The sequence below is a fragment of the Agelaius phoeniceus genome, chromosome Z, assembly GCF_051311805.1.
Source record: "Agelaius phoeniceus isolate bAgePho1 chromosome Z, bAgePho1.hap1, whole genome shotgun sequence".
In the NCBI taxonomy this organism is placed as follows: Eukaryota; Metazoa; Chordata; class Aves; order Passeriformes; family Icteridae; genus Agelaius; species Agelaius phoeniceus.
The window spans coordinates 24411709-24433749 of record NC_135303.1 but is presented as its reverse complement, the minus strand read 5'-3'; the positions used below and the strand labels follow the sequence as shown (position 1 = coordinate 24433749).

At 37.1% G+C, this 22041-nt stretch overlaps 1 protein-coding gene across 1 annotated transcript; it reads right to left on the bottom strand.

The window, feature by feature from the left end:
* Nucleotides 1-76: 76 nt before the first annotated feature.
* CARNMT1 (carnosine N-methyltransferase 1) lies at nucleotides 77-20796 on the bottom strand. The gene is made up of 8 exons (XM_054651605.2): nucleotides 20309-20796; nucleotides 17687-17882; nucleotides 16599-16762; nucleotides 9361-9501; nucleotides 5247-5425; nucleotides 4150-4263; nucleotides 3163-3266; nucleotides 77-2886 (listed from the first exon to the last, which is right to left on the bottom strand). Exons 1-8 carry the CDS (start codon nucleotides 20638-20640, stop codon nucleotides 2785-2787), a joined length of 1332 nt encoding a protein of 443 aa, XP_054507580.1. The 5' UTR covers nucleotides 20641-20796; the 3' UTR covers nucleotides 77-2784.
* Nucleotides 20797-22041: the final 1245 nt, after the last annotated feature.

The following is a 22041-nucleotide window of genomic DNA, read 5'->3' as shown; positions in this document are numbered from 1 at the left end:
CCCCACCCCGCCGGGAAGGGAGGAGCGGAGAGCGACCTCACGCGGCAGTGAAGGACGGAACCAAACACGCGAGACATCAAGCCTTACAGCAAGCTTTAATATCCAAAAAAACCCAGTCCATTACACACACTTTAAACAATGAGAAGTGCACACAGACACATGAAACTTCCCATTCTTACCATCTTTGCAACAATTTTAGAATATAACACATTAAAAAAAATACAGGACGTTTTACATTTATCAAACTCCATATACAGAAGTTTTACACTGAAGATTATAAAGCATTTTTACACTTGTTACCATGTATAGTTAAATAGTGACCTAAAATAAAGTCTTAGCTGACGAACAACTTGAGCATTTCCCCCGCATATAAAACTAAATAAAACAATGATCAAATTCTATAATAGGCAATTATCCTGGTGCATTACAGTACAAGTGGCGAATTCTAAGAACTCTTAAATGGGACTGAAGACAAAACACTACCAACAGCTTATTCACAATATTATTTTGCTTCCAACTCTTAATGTGACTGTTGCAATTTAAAAGCAGAATGCTCTTGAAAAATCCCCTGCATTTTCTAGATCAGAAATAAAAGCATATCACTGTATTATACCATATGCAAAAATATTTTCGGAGAACATACAAAAATGGCACCTGTGACAACATGGAGTGGTATGGAAAAAAACCACCAGAACACAGGATATTAACACTCAACCATAAATTAAGAGTTCCACTGCTTTTCTTTGAAAAACAGAACAGCACATTTCAAGTTACAGAGTGTATGGGGCAAAAACTGGGTATTATTACAGACAGGTATGCTACTCAGCATCAGCTTAACTGACATTCAGCTAACCTCTGTCCTATTTCAAGAAGCTTGAAAATCAAGTAAATTACTAATCATATTCTACCTAAGAGAAGAAAGCATAATGAAAGCAAAGAATCACAAATTTTCTCAAAAATTAAATGGTACAATGTGGAAATTAAAGCATGTGGTTTTTTACTTTTAGCCACACAAGGACTTTTATTTTCTAACTATTTGTTGAATAGCAGTGTTTAATCTTTAAACACATCTCCCTTGGAACAGAGTAGAACTTCGACAGTTCATGCACTTTTAGAAATAAGAGAGTTCAAAGAAGAGTAGTTTAAGCCAAACTTAAAAGCTTCTGTAGAGCAGAAGCCTCAGAAGCCTCTGTTCTCAATCAGGATTCTGAGCAGAAAGGAGCATAATACTGAAACATACACAAGCATGCACTCTCCTATGCAGCGTTGAAAATATTTTTTAAAAAAAGGTTTGTTTTCCCTCCTTGCAGATTTTCAATTTAGGAGTAAAGGCACAAATTTCTGGCCTTGATTAGAAAAATTGAAAAGCCAGTAACAGATCTATTAAAGAGATATGATTAGGACATCACCATGAAAGACAGGACAAAAAATAATCAGAAACAAACAACATACTGACCAGTGTCCTTCTAGCCAAAGAAGAAAAAAAAATTCAGCCCTCATCATAATGGTTTTATATTTTAAACGTATTTTTGAAAATGCATCCAAATGGCACTTAAGGTAATCAATATATTACGCAAACACAATGCCTAACATGACACCTCATCTCAGACTAGTGACTGCTAATTAGGGTTTTTCTCATTTCTTACATAACTTCAAAGTGACATGAGATTGTATGTGACATGACAGCCTCTTGTATCATGACTTGTAGATTAAATATTCACCTAAGCCACATTTGTTAGGGAAAAAAAACCACATTAGTAGGAGGAACCAAGAAGTCACAAGGGTAAAGTGAAGTTACAAAGAAATTGTCTACCATTTGGCCTGCCATATCCTGGCTCAGGTGGAAGTAATTATGTTATAGCACATATTTACATGTAACTTCACTGCTCCGACAGGTATTTTTTATGTTGTACTACCTACATGTGGCATGGATAACTCAGCTATGTTTATCAATATTAAAAGTTCCGTCTTAAATAGTAGAAGATGACTCAAAAATCAGTGTTATTTCAAGAAGGCAAAGCATCTAACACATTTCAGTTCCAACATTAAGATCAATCAAGACCAGTGTTTTCCTGAACTGAGGTTAACATATAACATGCTTCTCTGATGGTCTGCTTTTTCTTCACTCAGTATTCTGCTTTCACGTAGCATTTCTAATTTCCTATCAGTTCTGGTTTTTGATTAAACCTTTAACAGTGGTATAGCCAAAGATCAGAAGTTGTAGAATATCCTCCTTTACTTCAGTTGCACAGGAAATGCTCTAACAGTTCTGATGACTAATTTATTTGTTCAATAATAATTTTAGCACTTCCCAACCATTTCATACTTCATAATTTAAGTATACATTTACAAACACTTCTCTAAAAGTGATACAGCTAGTACAGTAAGCACCTCCATGCATTCCTAATATCATCAAGTAAGAAAAAAAAGCACTATAAATCTATGAAAAATGAGGCAGCATTTGCAGAGAATTATCCTAGTTATGGCAAACATTAAATTTTTTTCTCAAGAAAACACTTTTGCTTTTTTATTTAATGCATTCCAAAGCACAAAGACAGTGCATGTGAACCTTGAATCTTTCACAAGTGTATTATGAATATCCATGGCGCAGTAAATGTCTGAATAGCAATAGAGATATTAAGAAAATAGACACTATCTATATCCTCTTAGGAACAAGAAGGCACCACTGATTTGAGGTTGTGTCCATACATCACCAGACGATTTTATTCTCATTTCTAGCTTTCAAACCAACATTATTTTCTCATTAACCTATTCAAACCACTACTATTCTGGTTTTCTCACCACAAACAACACACATTCATAGTAGTATTTCATCATGGAGAGTTCATTCACAGTGTAAGTTGACAGTACAGATTCTTTCTCCACCTGAAAAGAAAGCAGCAGTTTTCAAGACAGCAGCAGTTTTCAAGACAGCTTCTGCACAGGAACTATACAAGAAAATGCTATATTGTTATTTGATTATGAGGTTTATCTATGCACTTCTTATAAAATGAGGAAAGCAGGTAATTTGTAAGATACATAATACTCCTAGAAGTCATTAATATATGCCATTATATTGAATGAAATTCATGGTGGTTTAATCAAAGCAGTTTGTCTGATTCATAACAATACTGCTTACTGCAAACTACACTATCTTCTTACCTCTATATGGAATCCATATTGCAGGATAACATTTTTTATATCCTCGTAGCTTAATTCTATGGAAAGTTCATTTCCCAAGTTCTCAAAATGGTAAAGGAGAGGACCTGAAGTACAAAGATACAACAGAAATGGCTACCAAAAAGACGAAATATGTGTTAGAAGTCAAAAGTACACACTGATAGTGCAACAAACACTTATATCAGATTCATATACTCAAAAATATGGAAGGTTCCCGGCCCAGGAAGGGTTGGAACTAGATCATATTTAAGATCCCCTCCAAGCCAAACCATTCTATCATTCTATAAATACTGATAAAAGAACATATTGCTGTTACTTGAATATGATTCTTATAATGAATACTAATTACTTTAGCTCTTATTCAACAATTTGCTGCATTTCCTAACAGCTTTGGTTTTCTGTATCTTGAAATTTCTTCAGTCAAGCATCACTGCTGTCTCCATAGCTGAGAATATTTAAGTCTGCCTAGAAGCTCTGCTAGCACTCTGACTGGCTGGGACTGAGAGAGCAACCAATTGACCAATTTTTACTGTGCATAATGTTTAATGCCTGTGTCTTGTGAAACATTCTTTCACCATGGAAGACTCCAATCACATCGCATTCCCAAAACTTCTGCTTCAAGGCAGAGTACCAATTAGACATTGGAAAAAAACCCAGAAAAGCAAGGTTGTATTTTAAAGTTAAATTTTCAGATCACCACAGAATACGACATTTGTCAAAAAACAAACACTTGATGAATGAATGTAAAACATGCCACTGGCAAGATTTATTTGCCTATTTAAAAATCACAGCGTTGACTTGATCGTAACTAGCAAACATCAGACTTGTATATTTTGATAACTTCTGAGATAATTTCCAAGCCCTGTATTTTTCTAGCTATACAGTTTGCTGCATAGACACAATTATTTGCACACACTTCTCAAGTATACAATCAAAAATAAGTCAAAAAGAGCAGCTGGTCACACTTGCCTACATTTATCCATATTCCTCCAGGCTTTAGTATTTTCCATATAGTATCAATATAATCAATAACATTATGTGCTGTATCTATGAAAAAGCAAGTTGCTACGCAGTCCCACGTATCTGCACAAAAAGAGCAAAGTACACAGAGATAAGTTTCAATGCTTTTAATCCTGTAAAAGTTCATCATTTAACCCCGGTATTTGTTGATACTCTCAGAATCACTATCAACTAAAACCAGCTGAAGGATCTTAATTTTGTATGCAAGTTGATAAGTATTTTGGTTTACATTAAAAACTGTTAACTTTGGGTTTATTTGGCCTGTATTCACATGTGTATATGTACACATACACAGACTACAATATTACATATACTTACTACTCATTCACTTAATGAAACTGTTCATACATTATATATATATATTGTATTCTGTAAAATTATACACAAATGAAGTCCCAAGTGTGCTATTGCTCACCTGTCCTATAAATTTAATTATGACAACTGTTAAAAATACAACTGCAGAAATCCCTAATCATTTCAGGTCTCCCTCGTTAGTATCTAGAACAATACAAGTCTGCACTAAAGTGTACTTTCAGAAGTTACTTAGCTTTAAAACATTTTACTCAGTATTTGAACATCTCCCCAGCTGTTTTTAACTAGTCAATTCAACAGGCAGGATTTCTGAAGTCTACCTTTTAAAGCATGAGTCTCCCTGTTTTTCTCTGAACAGGTATTCTTGAAATAGCAAAAGTTTTAAGTTCTATGAATAAAAAGTATTAGAAGTCTTAATTTATGCCAGTCTTTGATGCTCTACTGTTAAAGATAGAATCTTCGGAAAATTAAGCAGCTGTGGGGAAGGTTCCTGCAAGATCTGTTAGACAAGGATGTGTCCACATTTGCTATAACTAGGAATGAGAGCTGATTTGGAGTAAGAAATAGACCTATTGATACAGCTGGAGAAATATTCTGAGTATGAGAATCTTGCTACAGCTAGTTCTTTATACTTAATATTGGTAGACACACTTTGATTCTCTTCATAATCTGTCCCAAATACTCTGGAAGTCTGTACAGTTACATGGATAGCCTAGAAGTTTGAATTTACTCACTGCACTCAGAATAAATTTCCTGAAAATCCCCTGCTGTCATAGAGAAGTTTGAACCAGAAGGAAGACTGTGAGGATCAACATCTGGGAAATAAATTGGTCGTATCTGATCAGCAGATCTTCTGTTATTGCTAAATTGATGAATCCAGGGATAAAGCTTACATGAATTAATTTGAGAGCATCTGCAAAATATGAAAACCAGCAAAATTTGTTTCAACTAATTGTTTATCTAGAATCTAGAAATATAAGAGTCAAAGTTCTTGTAACAGCTCCATATTTGCCAGAAAATTTAATCTAGTTCACAACACTTTAGATGCCCATGAAAATGAAGTGATCAAAAAAACTAATTTTAATCCGACAAAATCACTACTACAAAGGAATTGCCTTTTCCAGTTTTAGAATTTTCTTTTATGACTTCTTGTCATTTTCTCCAACTTATTTCTCTGCTGAGAACAAAACACATATGCTTATTTTGTAAGATTAATGAAGTTTGCAATTTGCTATATTCCGTAAAGCTGAGACTTTCTGGATCATCTCTCTTCCTATTAAAAAAAAAAAAAAAAAAAACCAACCAAAAAACCAAAACCAGCAAACAAACAAACAAAAAGTAAAAATACTTCCATTATTTTTTTTGGAAATGTTTGTTATCATTCTGGACTTTTCTGAACCATAATTATAGGAAGTTTTGAAGCACTGCTAAACAAAAGCATTTTTCAGATGCTGACTGAAAAGATGTTTTAAGAATTAAAAATATAAATAAGCAGCATTTTGCATTAGCACAATAATGGTCATTTTAAGTTTGTTGTCATTTTAAGTTTGTAACACCCGGATCTTTGCAATCATGCTAACTAAAGATGTCTTCATAAAACAGAGTTTCTGGATTGACATGACTAACGATTCATATTTTAAAAAGTTATAAAACACAGCATTTAAGTTTAACAAGAAGCTTTTCCCACCATCCTGTAAATTAGTTTGTAACTAGAAAATGAAAAAAAATCCATTTTCTTTCAAGGACAACAGAGGACATATCTGTCTCACAAAATACATATAACCAAGCATTTCATAAACTGCAAGCAATCTACTGGGTTATAGAAAGTGCACTCTTTTGGCTGCTGATTAGAATATATTTGTGATAAAGTGTTTGAAATAGTATTTTTTACCTTCTCCATTTCATATCTCTGTTTCATTTTATCAGTTAAAAAACTAAAACTTGAGCAGCAGTATATCGTGTTCATCAACTTTCTTCATGTATAAATAAATACCAGACATATGTAATTGGTTAAAAAAATCAAACCCAAAATGAAACAACAAAAAAGCCCCCTAACCACTACAATAGCAACTAAAAGAAAAGATTAGAAAGGAGTTTATTGTTCACAGAGACTTTGAAACAGTTCCAATTTAATAGAAAATAGCAATCTCTTTCATATACAAGTTTGAAAACTTCCATTTCCAGTTTCAACAATTTTTACTTCAAAACCAAGTATTCCAGTCCTTGGCAACTCCATTCTTACAATAAAAGATGTGTAATACACATTCTATTATAAGCAACATATTTAAGTTTGATACACTTCATTAATTTCCATAGGGGTGGCGTATTCACTGTTCAACATTCAGCTTAAAAGACAGTTTTTTGAAAAAATGGGTAGGTCAAATCTCACTACTCACCACTGGTATACACATAAAAATGTAACTTAACTGTTTTCATCCTAAAGCATTAATGGACAAGCAACAAACACAACTAGCAGTCTCCTCCAAGTGTCAAGATTTATCCAAAATTATATTCTTTCCATAAAGTAAAGAAGAAAAACACACCATGTAAGAACCTTAGGCACACAAGGGAAAGCAAGATGTCCCATACAATGACTGAAGCAGCCTTGGAACCACTGCAGGTTAGTCTAGGGTCATTTTATTCTCAAATTAGAGTTTCCTCAACAGAATTAACAAACTCTAAATAATTTCAGATATTTACAGTGACCACAGTTACACTGTGACACACACTCTGCATACCATACCCTGCAGCTTTATCCACTGTAACAAAAGTTCACTATTTCAGAGATATGAAAGGTTTTTTCAAAATGTGTAAAAATCAGCAAATATCACTTTGCACCCAGAAGCATTAAGCCAATGTACCACATCTAGGAGCCTACTGTAGCAATGCTTGACATTCAAAACAGTACTTTGTCTTCCTAAATATAAAGCACTGTCAGAGAAAGAAGGTAAAGCTGTAAAACTGTAAGCACAGACAAACAAAATCCTCATGCTTTATAAACTAAAAATAAGTATAAATTAAATAGAGACTACAGTTAAAAACTCACTGGCAAATTCTTTTTTTTTTCTGACCACTCTTCTTTAGGTATTATCTTCAGCTTATATGGATCACTGCTGTTTCTTTCAGAATAGCAAATGTGCATTTCAGAAGGCTAACTGTGAACAACTACTTCAGACTAAATTGAAAGAATCTTCAAGTCCCTAAAACCCTTATAACAGAAGGTTACATCAAGCCCACAATTACATCTGGCAGAAAGGGATGCTTGGACTTCAACTAAATTGACTGCTACTCAGTCATGCTAGCAGTATTCTCTTTCATGATAACAATATAACTGATAAGATAAAGACTACAGCAGTTGCACAACACTCAATTTTCCTGTCCAAAATCTCATATTGTTAGCAAGTTTAATGCATATACACCTCTTTGCTAAATATCCTGCATAAACACTACATTCCTACATAGGAAACACTATATGAGCATTAGATGCTAAAATTACTACTGTTAGTGAAGCATGATTCTTTAGGATAATTTCACATATAGGCAAAGACTCTTTATTCAAGGAAGCATGTCATCAGAGGGTAGGGGTGAAGTCAACTAACCTCTGCTACAGCTGACCAGTGCTCCAAAAGATGGGAAATTAAAGCTTTTATGCTGCTTTGAAATTTCAAAGCATGAGAGGAATAACAGTTTTCTTTTAGTAGCTAAAAGGCATCAGAAACATCAATTGTAATATACAATTACACCACCAAATGAGTCACTTGAGAATAATGCAAGAAAAAAAGAACAAATGAACCTCCAGTAAACATCTATTATCATCACACAAAGCACTACTGCTATACTGCAGATACTCAGCAGACACCAAGCAGTGTTTTCCCCTTGTTTTTGAATAGTAAGCTGTGTGAGATGCAAGAGCATCATAGTGCACCATGGATAATCAGTCTATAAAACAGTCTCCAAAACAATGGTAATATGGTAAAAAATATGGTAATACAGAAAAAAAGCCAATAGTTTAGGTATTTTCAGCAAAGGTGTATAATTTCAGACTCATGAATGAAATGTCAAATTCTGCCTTTGTGAACTTGGACTAACTGCCCCCCTCCTCCCCCCCACCCAAAACACCCTCCAGACCTCTTTCAATACTTGCCCACCTGTAGCTTTCCCACTCTATTTCTTAAGAGAACAGTTGCATGTGCTACCTTTTTTTCTTCCCTAACGAAGTCATTTAGAAAACAGTAACTCCAATGCAAGGGGCAGAATACCAAATACAGAAATGTCATTTTAAGTAAAACCTGTAACAAGAAATTTACTACATTTAAATTTATTATCTGAGCATAACAGTGGAACTATTAACTCTTAACGTCTTGCTCAGCATGCTTCAATTATTCTTTTTCTTGTCAAAACAGTGCCTAAAATTTTAGTACGGAAGGTGATGCTTTTTTTTTTAAACAGGTATCACCACCACTGCATAACACCACCACTACATAACATGGACGTATTTACTAGCCCATATTCAGTAATAGTAAGATAGGTGTCCATTTCACAGAAACAGATGTGAAATAAATCATAAAACCTAATCAAAATTTTGCAGAAAATCTGTTGTACAATTTAGATTTTAAATCTCACAACTTGAAAGCTATGCTTCCTGTAATGTTAATGACTCAGATACAATACTTCCTTCCCCATTTATCCCTAAGACTTTTTTCCTTAAAGCATTCTAAAAATTGAGTATGTGTGCCTTGTAGTACAACTTGTAAATCTATTATTTTGTGACATATATATTCAGATTTCTCTCATTTATAATTTTGCCTCTCTAGGTTTTATTCAGCAAGTAAAACATAAGCTATATACCTGTTGAGTACAAAGTTAGAAGAAAAGAGCATAAAGAGGCTCCATTCATTTCCTTGGCAAGCATAACCGAGCATAGCTATTTCCCACGCCAATCTACCTAGCCCAGCACCAGGTACCAGGATATTAACTTTGGAGAAATCCCTGCAACAGAACAAAAATAATAGTTAAGTCTTTATCTGATACCCTTTAACACAACTTAAAGGTCCAGCCAAACATTTTCCCCACCATATACTTAGATAATGTATTATGCTTCCTATATGACTCACTTTTAAATGAAACTGAGCCTGCTCTGATCAGATTGGTTAATTGTACAGTCAAAATAATTTACAGAAATTACTCAAAAGAACATATACAACCCTCATTCAGAATAGACCATAAATGCTATACACAATTTGTTTTCCTTAAAAGTTCTACAGTTACCCAGCCAAAAATTTCTCAAGTGAACTGAAGAATATCATCATATAGCACAATGTATCTTTCTTTAAGCCCCACTGATAATCAGAAAGCATACTAGACATATTTTTGTTACCTTGTAATAAAAAAAAAAAAAAAAAAAAAAAAATCCCAAGTATTTTGACATAAGAAATAAAAACATAAAATCTGATGAACAATTCAGAATGTAAAAACCTTAAAGTAGTGACTGTTCCAGCAATGGTGAGTTCTTCATATGCTACTCACTGGTTTCCCCAAAGTACTGTAAGTGACATATTTCCTAAATCAAAGTACATTGCAGCTCTCTAACCATTTACCCATAACTAGGCATCAAGTTGAAGACAACCAGAAAACATCCAGCAGTGTTTTCATTAAAATACTTAAAATCTCTCCTAAGTGGAGCAACTAACAAACAGAACTAAGAATCTCAAAAAGGAGTTGCTTCTCTTGGAGGCAGAGAAGGAAATACATACATATTCTGTCACACCTCCACCACAAGGCAATCAAACCGTCACTCGTAAAACAGAAACCACTCGCATGCGAAACTGAAGATACTTAATCTCAAAGGAAATAGTTTTTCAGTCTCCAGTCATAAACACGACTTCAAGAGTTCACGTTTTCATACACTGAGGTATGAATATTCATATACCTTCTGACACTGTTTTGCATATAACCTCCAGAGACAAAAAATAACATCTACCAATGTATAAGCAAGTACATGAAGGAGGCCAGAACCAGCAGTTCCAAAGGATAAAAGGCACCAAAACATAAAGCCTTTGACTACTTAAAAAATTCAGAATGCCAAGAAGGGTTCAAAAGAGTAAGGATGCCACACAAGCATGAAGATGATTAAAGGAGTTACATAAATCTTAAAAGCTGTACATTTCTGAACACTATTACCCAAAACCAGAAGTATTATTCTTTTCTAAAGGCCACACAATCTAACAACGCAGTTTTAACAGTGCCTTCTGAGTTTTGATTTCATCATCTAATTAGTGAAGTCTCTGAAATGGAAAATCATCCCATTCATTTCCATTCCATTATACATCCAGGTTCTTTTTCTGACTTATCAAGAAGCTGGAAATCAAGACTTTGTTATTACTTAAGAGCACTCCTGAGAGGCAAGGGTTCTCATTACCTCTCTTCTACAGGGGAAACCAGAAGCTAGCACAAAGTCCTACTGAAAAAAAAATACTTCAAGAGAAAACTACATGCTCAATATGAAATTTTTGAAAATAGGAAGAGGGAAGGAAAAAGATGAAGAAGGAAGGAAGAAGGAAAAAGAAAATGTGCGTTCTGGTAGAAGCCAAAAAAAGCATCTATCTTACAGCTTTTCTTATTCATAATGGTACACCCTTATTCCAAACGGATTTTCTAACCTAATCTATTTCTCCATTTCCTTACAATTTCACTTCATTTATGAAATACTTAGACTAGCTCTACACAGATTTTAGCACCCCCATGTGGACACTTCTGTGATAAATGGGATGATAAGCCATAAACTACTTTCAAGATTACAAAACATTGATTAGAAGTCTTTTCTTAAAGCAACAATTTTCAACTTAATACTTCCCTAAAAAATGCTTCAAAAATACACAGATAAAGAAATAAAATTTCAATATTCACATTTTGAAATCTGCACCTTTATGTGATTTCAAAATGTGATTCTGAAACAAGAAAAAATCTCTATCAGTCAAGTGAGTTGATTTTAAATTGCCCGTAGTTGTCTTTATCTTTTCATTCACAATATAAAGTTTTTGTACTTTTAAACAGATGTTCCAAATTCTCTCTTAGAAAATAGTTTTCTATTCTCTTTTTCTAGTGTAGACTTAACTGCACTTTCATATGCACCTTTATTAAGGGATTAAACTCTGGAAATTTGTTAGCAATATAATTTCTATCAGTTACTGGAGAATGCTCCTGCCACCAACTTCATTTCAGCAACAGAGCACATCTAATAATAAAAGACAATATAAGTAAATCTCAGTCCACTAGCATTGACACTTTCCGAGAGCATACTTCTCAATTTAGAGACTGAGAAATTATGTATGTGGCAAACTTACTGTTGATAGTGTCCCCTTATTAGAAAAAATTTGTCTAACACTTTTTTCAAGACTTGAACTGTTTGTGACAAACTGTTAATGAATAACACATTTAATTTTGAGCCCTTATAATAGCTAAAAATCTTTAACTGCATAGAAACTGCTTTTTAATGGCTATAGTCCTTTAAGAGGCTAGAAAAGAGGCTTTTGTCTAGTTGTTATGTGATTACAGCAGTTACAAATTTAACTAAAAAAATCCCAACAACTGCGGTAACATAATAACCCAAAGTGATCCATAAGCAAAACTACCTTCCAACCAGCCAGCAAGGACAGGATTTCCATGCCACACATCTAGCAGTGCTTAGGAACATAAATGAGCATACTACAAGTACGCACTGAATACCTGTGGGCCAACAGGGAAGGAGCATCAGCCTATTAATCTGACAGGTGTGGGGAAAGGTGCTGGCCAGGTAGCAGAGAGGGCTGCACAGTACTATGCACCTCAACTACTGAAACTGCAGAAGCCTCTTTAAAAAAATAATGGAGAAATACCAGAAACAAATCTTTCATGTCCTTTTCACACTGCATGTTTCAGTGTGATATATTTTCAGCTTTTAGAAGACTATTGATATTAATTAAGATTTTAACTTTTTTAAAGGTGCTCTTTTTAAAAGGGGGAAATTAAACATTATAAAAATGGAGGCTTATTTAATGTCTATTGTGTTGTAAAAAAAAAAAAAGTAATGGTGCTGAAGGGGTAAACGTGCTTAGCAAAAAAAAAAGAGTGTCTGAACAAACACAATCCTCATACATGCATAGGAACATACTGTGGGACTCCTTTCCTAGTGTTTATGAGGTCTATAAATTTAAATAAACAGATCCAATTCTCAGTATTCCATATTTTGTTATTTTGCTTCAACCATATTGTCGGTGATTTTGTTTTTAAAGACAAGTGCTAAACACCACGATCATTTGAAGAGTAATTCTCTGAACTTGGCAGCTGAGTTTTATAAACTTTCATTTCAAGACCTGCAAAGCACTGAGCGATGCAGTAACACTGACAATCTATTTGCTCTTAAATCCAATGCGTAAAGCAAAGTTTAGGCTAAGTACAAGGACCTGCAAGGACAAATGTATTTCATATAAAGTCAAATAAAATTCAAATAAAGCAGAAATTTCAACTCCACTATAAATGTTACTGAGCACACTCGAGAAGTATAGTCAAGCTCAGGCTCAGGACTAATAAGTTGTTTTTCAAAGTAAAAACTAAGCTCTGACAATTTTTTTGGGCTGCTCTGTCAGCATCTTGGAAAATACATTTGATAGCTGGACAGCATGACACAGATGAATTTTAAGTTATAGTTCATTCTAGAGGTCTAGTTTATGAGAAAACTGGAAAAAATACCTAAGTACTTTGGTATTGGCCATGGAATGATAATTAGCAAAAAAGCTAATTATTTCATACATTTCTTTGGACAAGAAGCTGATGATCTTTACATTGTTTCACCTAAGCAGGAAGAGCAACACCAGAAGTGAAAGGAAACCAAGATGATAAAAAAAAAAGGGAAACAAAAAAAATTTACGAGTATGCTTATTTAGATTTTCAACTTAATACTTCCCTAAAAAATGCTTCAAAAATACACAGATAAAGAAATAAAAATGTATTTATGTTTTACTATTTTCTCCTAAAGCAAGTACGTTCATTCTAATCCAAGAAACTTAAATAGTACAGAGCTCCTGCAAGCTGAAACATATATTCCAACATGAAGAATGCAAGAAATCTATCAGCTGTTCAGGAAGACCTGATCTCATGGGATATACTTAAAACTGCTTTGTTGACTCTGCTTACAGATTCTGTGTTAAGGTGCTAAGCAGAAAGAGGCAGGAACAGCTTTTGCCATTTAATTTACCTTTAGATGACAGCCTAATCAGAAGACTAGACTGAAACACATGATAACACATGATAAGTAGCACCTACTAAATAACTATCCTGCTTTACAGCTGCTTTCAACCATTGCTTGTGCTACTTCTACCTCCCAAAGAGCAAGCATATACAACACTTCCCTGCTTTTCCTGCTATTTACATACCAACTGAACCCATACACATCAACTTTGCAAACTGCAAAGCTACAAGGTGTGCAAGCACGGAGTGAAACATACTTCAGTAGTTTCAAAAATTTAAACTCCATTTTCACATTATTCCAATGCATGGAATTAATAACATCAACAAATTACGTTAACTAGAAACTGAATGTACCATTCCATTGAGTATTACAAATTTGATGAGAACTGCAATTCCTTTTATAAAGTAAAAAGTGACCAGCACTGACAGTTTAAAATTATTTATCATTTTCAACACCAAGTACATTTATAAAAAAGTTTTTTTTTTCACCAGTACAGTTTTTCTCTTGCACTTTCATTTCGTTCTTTCAGGAGACTTTAGTGCTCTGTGCTACAACAGGAAACTCTAAAGCAATACAAAGCTGCATTCTGAGGTTCATTTACAGGCTGCTTTCTTTCACACATTAGAGTCTATGGTCAGTCCTCTCCCACTATACACAACAGAGTAACTCACTGTGGTCAGTTCAGGCCCCATCAATCTCTTCAAAATTAAAAAACTTGTCCACTCCTAGATCACTGAATCACAGACTATGCCAAGCTAGAAAAGATCTGTCAGGGTAAGAGAGTCAAGCTCCTGGCCCTATGCAGGACACTCCAAGAATCATACCATGTACCTAAAAATATTGTCCAACACTTCCAGAACTCAGACAGGATTGGTGCTGTGACCACCTCCCTGAAGAGCCTGTTCCAGTGATAAACCACCCTCTGGGTGAAGAATTTTTTCCTGATATTTAACCTAAACCTCCCCTGACTCAGCTGAATGCCATTCCCTCAGGTGCTGTCACTGGAGAGTGAAGAGTTTGTATAAAAAACCAGACTTACCAGCTAGCTACCCTGCCAGGGAAGTTATTTCTTGCACAAGGATGAAATGGAACTGCCAGTTAAGCTTGATAGTATATGACTCTGCTTGTTACCTCAAAAAGGAAAGTGCACCTAACCAGGAGAGCCTTCCGTCACCAGGAAAAATGAGTGAGCTAACATAGTATCTAACAATATGTGAACTGAGAAAGGGTTTTACCAAAGTGCTACAACAGCCCCACAATGATAACTTAAGTAATACACATTTTAGAAATTGAAAAATGCTGTTTGTCTGACAAACTCAAACTTGTAGTAGAGATCTTTGATCTGTAGTGATGTATTGAGATTTCAGCAGAGACAAAATAAAACTCAAATGGTACTTCAGAGCTACCACAATAGGGAGCAATGCTCTGCCACATTAGTTTTGTCCAACAACCATGAGAATTCCCTGTAAAGAAGCACAAAGCTGTCAACTTCAGATTCACCCCATCTGTTACTACATGTTGCTTCCTAATATCAGTGAAGGTTTTGAAATAGAATTCATTGATGACAAACATAAAAGTCAAGATTTTCCAGCCTCAGTCTCTTAAGAAGAATCTCTTAAGATTTGACATAAGCTACCTCTGCCACAACCAAAATACATTAACAGCTAGCAGACAAGAGAAAAAGTTGCATTGCTAATTTGGAGATTAGAATGACCTCTTGGAAAACTAATCATGAGTTTTCCTACACATCTACACGTCAGAAGTATACCTGCAGTATTTAATTCATTTTTTTATCTTATGGAAGGCACCATTAGCACTAGAAAAATTGCAGAATATTCCCTTGCAGATGAAACATTCTAAAAGGTGTATGTATCTTTAGGTAAATCAGTTCAAGGCAAAATAGAAACCATCTATATTCCATGTTCTCCCACCACAAACTGTCTTTACCAATGAAACTAAATAATGGCTAGTGGAAGAGACTTTTTAAATTCACACAAGAGCATTATTAATAATTGCTGAGAGAGAAAAAACACAATAATGACCTGTTATATCAAACTTCCGTAGTGGCCTGTTACACTTATGAATAAAAATTCTCAAATTTTCCCACTGTAAAAGACTACTAAGTTTAAACTAAAATGCACTTTAAGATGACTGGGTTGATAAATGGACAGAACCAACAAACATGGAATTCTTACAGCACTATAACCTTTTGAGGCTTTACTAGTATGCTTCCACTTAAATGACCTAAAACCCCTGCATCAATCACTATTTTGGCACTGTTAACAAGCCAATACTTACAAAATGACCCTCAAATGTGCAACTAAGCTTTAAGAATTGTCTTAGAACAGCTGTCCGAAACTAAGGTTAGAATTTACTCTTTTCAGAGTAAATTACTGCAATTAAGTGCAAGTGCACTAGAGGTTAAGTCTTCCTCCCTCTTTTCACAATGAAGAGCAGAAGTCTTACTTCCTGCTGTCAGAGTCCTTCCTTGCATTTGCAGCAGACACACTCTGAGAATCTGCTAACCTGCAAACCTTCCCTCATTAAGCACAACTGAGCTAACCTACTGAAGTCTCTTACTTGAAAGATTTACATATATTGTCACACCCAGCTGCAGAACAACAACAAAAAATTATTACTGGTTTACCTGGTATTACTTTGTGAAGCTTATGATTATACTCTTTTCCAACATCTTGTATTAGAAATAAAAAACTTTCTTGATTGAAAAATAAAGAAAGTTCATTTTTGAGTTCATAAAAAATTCTCTACTTTTGAAACAGCTTTTCATTACTCCATAAACTGTTTTAGATTTGTGCAACAGTGTAAGTCCACATAAATATAAGCTTTAAGACACTATTACCATCTTTCTTTTGGAAAGTTCTTTATAATTTCACTAATAATTGGCTGGTAGCAAGAATCCCGCTCCGACTTTCCCTCTTCACTCCAGTCTCTCACAAATTGCTTCAATGTGGACTTTAATTTATCCATGTCAAATGTTGAAGCTGGTGTAATCTTCCCACTTCCCTGAATAAAGTGGAGAGAAAAAAAATGTTAGTGGAAAATATACCAAATATCTTGAGTCTTGCAGGGGGAAAAGCAAATTATGAAGAAGGCCATGCTGCAAGAACTGCTCTAAGTATCAGCTGACAAAGCACTTCCCTGTCACTCCTGAGACCTGGGCTTAAATCCATCTTAATATCTGGCCTCTCTTTGGCATTCAAAAGTCCAGTTTCCATACCAAACAATACACAGCAAAGTACAATTGGTAGTCCCTATTCAGGAAAGGATCAGGGCTTAGCTAGTGCAGAAGCTGAACTGCATACCCTGAAAAAAGGATCCCTTTAGATACTGTAAGGCAAAACTGAGAAGCTTACATTAGAGCTGCCCATTACTGTATCTTGCCTGTATCAAAGGAGGACTTCAGTTTCCATCTCTGTCAGTCCCTTAAGTCTTGGGGTAATTTTTTTTTGATAGAAAGTAGGTGAAGTAGTAAAAAAGTGTATACAAATAACAACATTAAAATACTTACAATCTAGAATTGCAACCAATTTATAATGATGTATTATCTGAAGATATAAGACATATAAGAAGCTATATGAAGACAGACAATATTACTTATATTCTATATAGTTAACAGAAAAAATAACTTTAAAATGTAACCAGGGTAAAGCTAGAACTCTGGAGTAAAAACAATGATTTGCCAGATTCACAGTTTTCATAAGTGTAACTAACAGAACTAACAACAAACAGCTTCATTAAGCATCAGCTTTGCAAAATGTGAAAGACAAAGAGTGAGAAAAGTGTGAGCAAACAAGAATCAATGAAAAAGGAAGGCAAAAGAAATTTGTAGGTCTGAGGTATTAGTAACAAATGTAGAAAATCCCAAAGCATATAAGCAATCCCAAAGCAACTAATTTTGGAGCAAGAAAAAAGTCCATTTTAACATACATCTTCTCCATATTCCTTATTTTCAAACATATGAACACAGTCATTCACAATGGTTTGTAGTATTTCTTGATTATGATCAATGCACTTCCGGATCTTGTCAAGGTGAGGGAGAAATTGAGGAAGAAGACTCTGTTGGTTAGCTGGGAGAGACTTAAACTGCCTCTCTGTTCTGTTCACTCGTTCATGCATATTCGTTCTAAAAAGCAAAAGTTTTAAATATTTAGAAGCAATATACAGACACATAAACACTTCACTCTAAACTACTCCAATTACAACTATTCTTTTTTTTTATACACAGAAAGTGAAAGTTTTCTAGAATTTTTTATTGTTTTTAGCTCTAGTTCTACCTTACCACTCTAACACATTCCAGTTTCAGAGGACTATCCTCTCCTCCTTACTCTTTCATCCACAGCCACTCATTTCCAGAGCAGGTGATCACCTTAACACATGGATCTATAAAATTTAACAACCAACCATCTTCCAAGTGTGTTTCACAAATCCAATTTAAATTGAATGAATTTGAATGCAGTGGTAAGCTTCGGTTACAGAAATAACAAGATGTGGAGTGAGAACTGGGATCCTCAAAATCCATTGCTTCCAGAACTGTGAAAGTCTCAGCTGGACGATACCAGAGTTCTGGCAGCCACACTAAGATACTAAGCTACCTTCTTTTAACAGCATATTCCTCCTAAGTACTGTGAACATGATCATGTGACTGATGCAAGCTAAAAATAATTTTCCACTTCACCAGGATAAAAGTTTGATAAAAATGGTGACTTTTCTGAGATTCTGCTAGATTTGATTTCTGTCTAAACTGACAGAAGTATAGTAGCAAAGCACAGTCAGGGCGACTCTGGCGACATAATTCAATAAGAGATACTGACCCTTTTGACCACCAAGTGATTTTAGCCAGTCAAGTCATACTGAAGTTTCCTAAATCTTGTGTCAGCATACAGCAGCACAAAGCTGAAAAACCTAGCCATTATGAGAGACAGCTGCAATTGCTGGTGTTTTAGTTACAACCTCATTCTGGAAATTTGACCAGATAATATCTCATTCACGTGTTACTGAGAAGGGCTTGTTCAGTGCAATAGCTACACTGGTTTAAAATTACATTCAAGGACCAGAAACAGAAAAAAAAGAGAGAAAAAATAAACTGATTCTCTACATAAAGCACATCAACTTAGCTCAAAAACATCTTATTCTCCACCCTTTTATGCTAAATTACAACCATCTAGCAGAACAAGTAAGTGAAATCACAAAAACTACAAACAATGAAGTTATCTCATTTTATGTCTAGAAGACAAGAACAAGATCTGGGTTCATCTGAAAGTGTGTTACTGTCTTATTCAAACAGATGTTTCCAACTTAACTGGAAATATCTGTATGAGGAAAGAAAAAAATCCATTTATTAAGTACCAAGATATGCCATTTCACGTAAATTTAGAATTATTTCTTTCAGACAGAGATAATTTCATTGAAATTCTATACTGGAAATCTGAATCACATCTTTTTTTTTTATGTTTTTACTGAAACTAGCATTCAAAAGCAACCCAATGCCACAGCTCAGAAGAAGGCTGAGAAGGATATTCCCAGCTTCTAAGGCCTGACGGTACAATTATACCACTAATATAAATAAATTATAGGTCGGAATTGCACTAGTAGCAATCGCTATTAGATACTTTTAACTAACTAGGTCTTCAATATGTCCAAACCGAATTAGAGAATTCACTTTGGAAGAGACATCAAAGCGTCACTCAGACTAACCTCCTGCTCAAACACTTGTCCTGAAAGACAATGAAACTTATATGGACAAACCTCAAACAGAAGAAATTATGTAAGTATCACCCACTCCTACCAAGAATCTCACTACCATGTACATATTATGCCTGTGCTACACTGCCAAAAGAGGGTCCAGCACATCGCAATGAGCCGCATGATGCGGCTTCCTTAGCTGAAGTACAAACCTGCTTCCTAAACCCAGAAACAGGAAACGGTTTACCAAAACACTCTTCCTGGCTGGACTTTTCCAGCCAGGTTCCACTACCTTGCAAGGCGAGTAACTTGCTTCCTTGTCTACAAAAATGGATTCAGTTCTAAAACTAGGTGTCTCCACCACCGCTGGCTCATTTCTGTGGAGCCAGCAAATTCTGACTCAACAGATGTTATTAAAAACGACATCCATAATCCCTAACAATAGGCCTTATCTCTTCTGCAATGTAAAATGTCTTTCAAGAAGTCCCACCCATAACGAAACACCATTCTGCGTTTCTTTGCCAGCAGGAAATAATATTGTTTTCTAGGCTGTACAGCGTCTCAGAGCATTTTATCTCCTAAGAGAGCTCAAGACACTCTTCTCAGTGTGTCTTTTATGTCTTCAGCTTTCTTTTACGCTTTCTAACCGACAGGTATCAAGGCCACTGTGCGCGTATCTTGAAAGGAAGCGGTGCAGAAGCTCTTTGCCGACGCGGGCCCGGCAGAGCGCAGCGCACGGAGCGCAGATCGGCAGCCGGCCGCACCAGGAGCGCCGCGCTCCGGGGGCAGCTGCGAGCCCTGCGGCGGCCGCCCGGCGAGCGGAGGGACCCGGCAGGGCCCCACGCCCAGAGGGCAGGCCTCAATTACCCGTAATAGCGGAAAGCGTTGATGATCCTCCGAAAATGTTCCCGCTCCAGACGTTCCTCCTCCTCCACCGCCCTGGCCGATGCCGTCGGCAGCGCCCTCGGCTCTAGAGGCGGCCGCCTCCGCCGCTCGTCGCTCAGCGGTGCCGCCCGCTCCGCCTCGGCCTCCGCGCCCATGCCGCTCGCGCTCTCTCCCGACCACGGCAGCTGCTCCCGCTCCTCCTCGCGGCCTCGCCGGAGTCCCCTGCGCATCACCTTGGCGGGCGGCTCCCTCTCGCCCTGGGGACGCGGCCTTGGCAGCGGCGCTTTCCGGGACACGGCGCACGTGGCCGACATCCCCCGCGCCTCCTGCGCCCGCGGGCACGCCCGGCGCGCACGCGCACCGCCGCCCTTCCGGCCCCGCGCAAGAGCGTATCGCGAGAGGGGGGAGCGGCCGGGGCGGGCATGCGCATCCAGCAGTCGGGGCTCCCGCGCCGGTGTCACGGAGATCGGGAGCCGCTGCCAGGCAGGGCGTCCCCTGGCATCACAAGGGACGCTGTCTGTGGCGCGGTGCCCGGCCCCGCTGTGGGAAGCGGCACGGCGGGTTCGGCCGCGGGCGGCAGTGGCGCTGAGATACGTCGGGCGTACCGGGAGGATGCACAGCTCCTCGGGGCTACCCGGGCACAGAAGTACCGGCTCAGCACTCAAACGCCGCCCCTCCGCCCGGTTGCCGCTCCAGGCTGGGGTCAGGTGTACATCGGGCCCCGCTGGCAGCAGCGGGGCAGCGAGCTCACCGTGCTGACAAGAGGCACTACTTCCCACTCTGCACCAGGCTGAAGATGGATGATGGTTCCTGGGAGGATGAGCAAGGACCAGCTGTGGGGAGGGAAAAGCAAAGTATCTAACCATGCATGAGTCACTAAGTACTAGATTTCCCCACACAACAGACTTTGGCCTGGATGATGGGCACATCTTCCTCCACCTGACAAAACATGTTTGACCAGGTGCAGACACCATGTCATGCAGCAAGTCACACCATACACCTTTGCACCGTGCTTTGAGAAGAGGTGGCTGATACAAGACTGCCTCATTTGTAGGGACACATCCCCTCAGTCTTAAAGCCTAAAGAGCACTACCATACCTTCTGTCTGTCTAAAGATGGGGCAGTCATTTAATAATCCAAGTAAAGCAGCAGGAATAGGAAAGGGTTTTGGCACACTAACTTTCTCTCTGTGGAAGCAGGAGCATCAGCTTCCTAAAATAAATACTTTCACTTTACTCTCACACTGCTCCTGCTCTCTTGATAAAACAGTAACTGACCAGGCAGTGAATGGACACTGGACACTCTGTTCAGTTGCAATGCCAGAAAGAAACCAAAGACATACCCAGCTTGATGGACAGAAGAGTCATTGTTCCCAAGTGGGTATGTAAATTAGGAAACACCTTGTGTGTGACGAAACCAACAGCTGAACAGTTTTGACGTGTGTAGTAATGGAGTGAGGAACTGGATGAGGATTGAAGCGGCTAGTTTGCCTCCTAGCTTGTTTGGGATGGATCAGAGGATGGCATAGGCAAGTAGAAAGTATCATTTGGGTTTGATGTGGGGAGGAGTAACTAGAGGGTTGGCTGGTGTAAAGTTTTCTGGGTCTCGTAGGAGGCTGAGGGAGAATAGGGACAGGGAGACAAGTAGGGAAAGTATTAGTGCAAATCCTAGATTATCTTTTATAGTATAGTATGGATGGAAGGGGATTTTGTCGC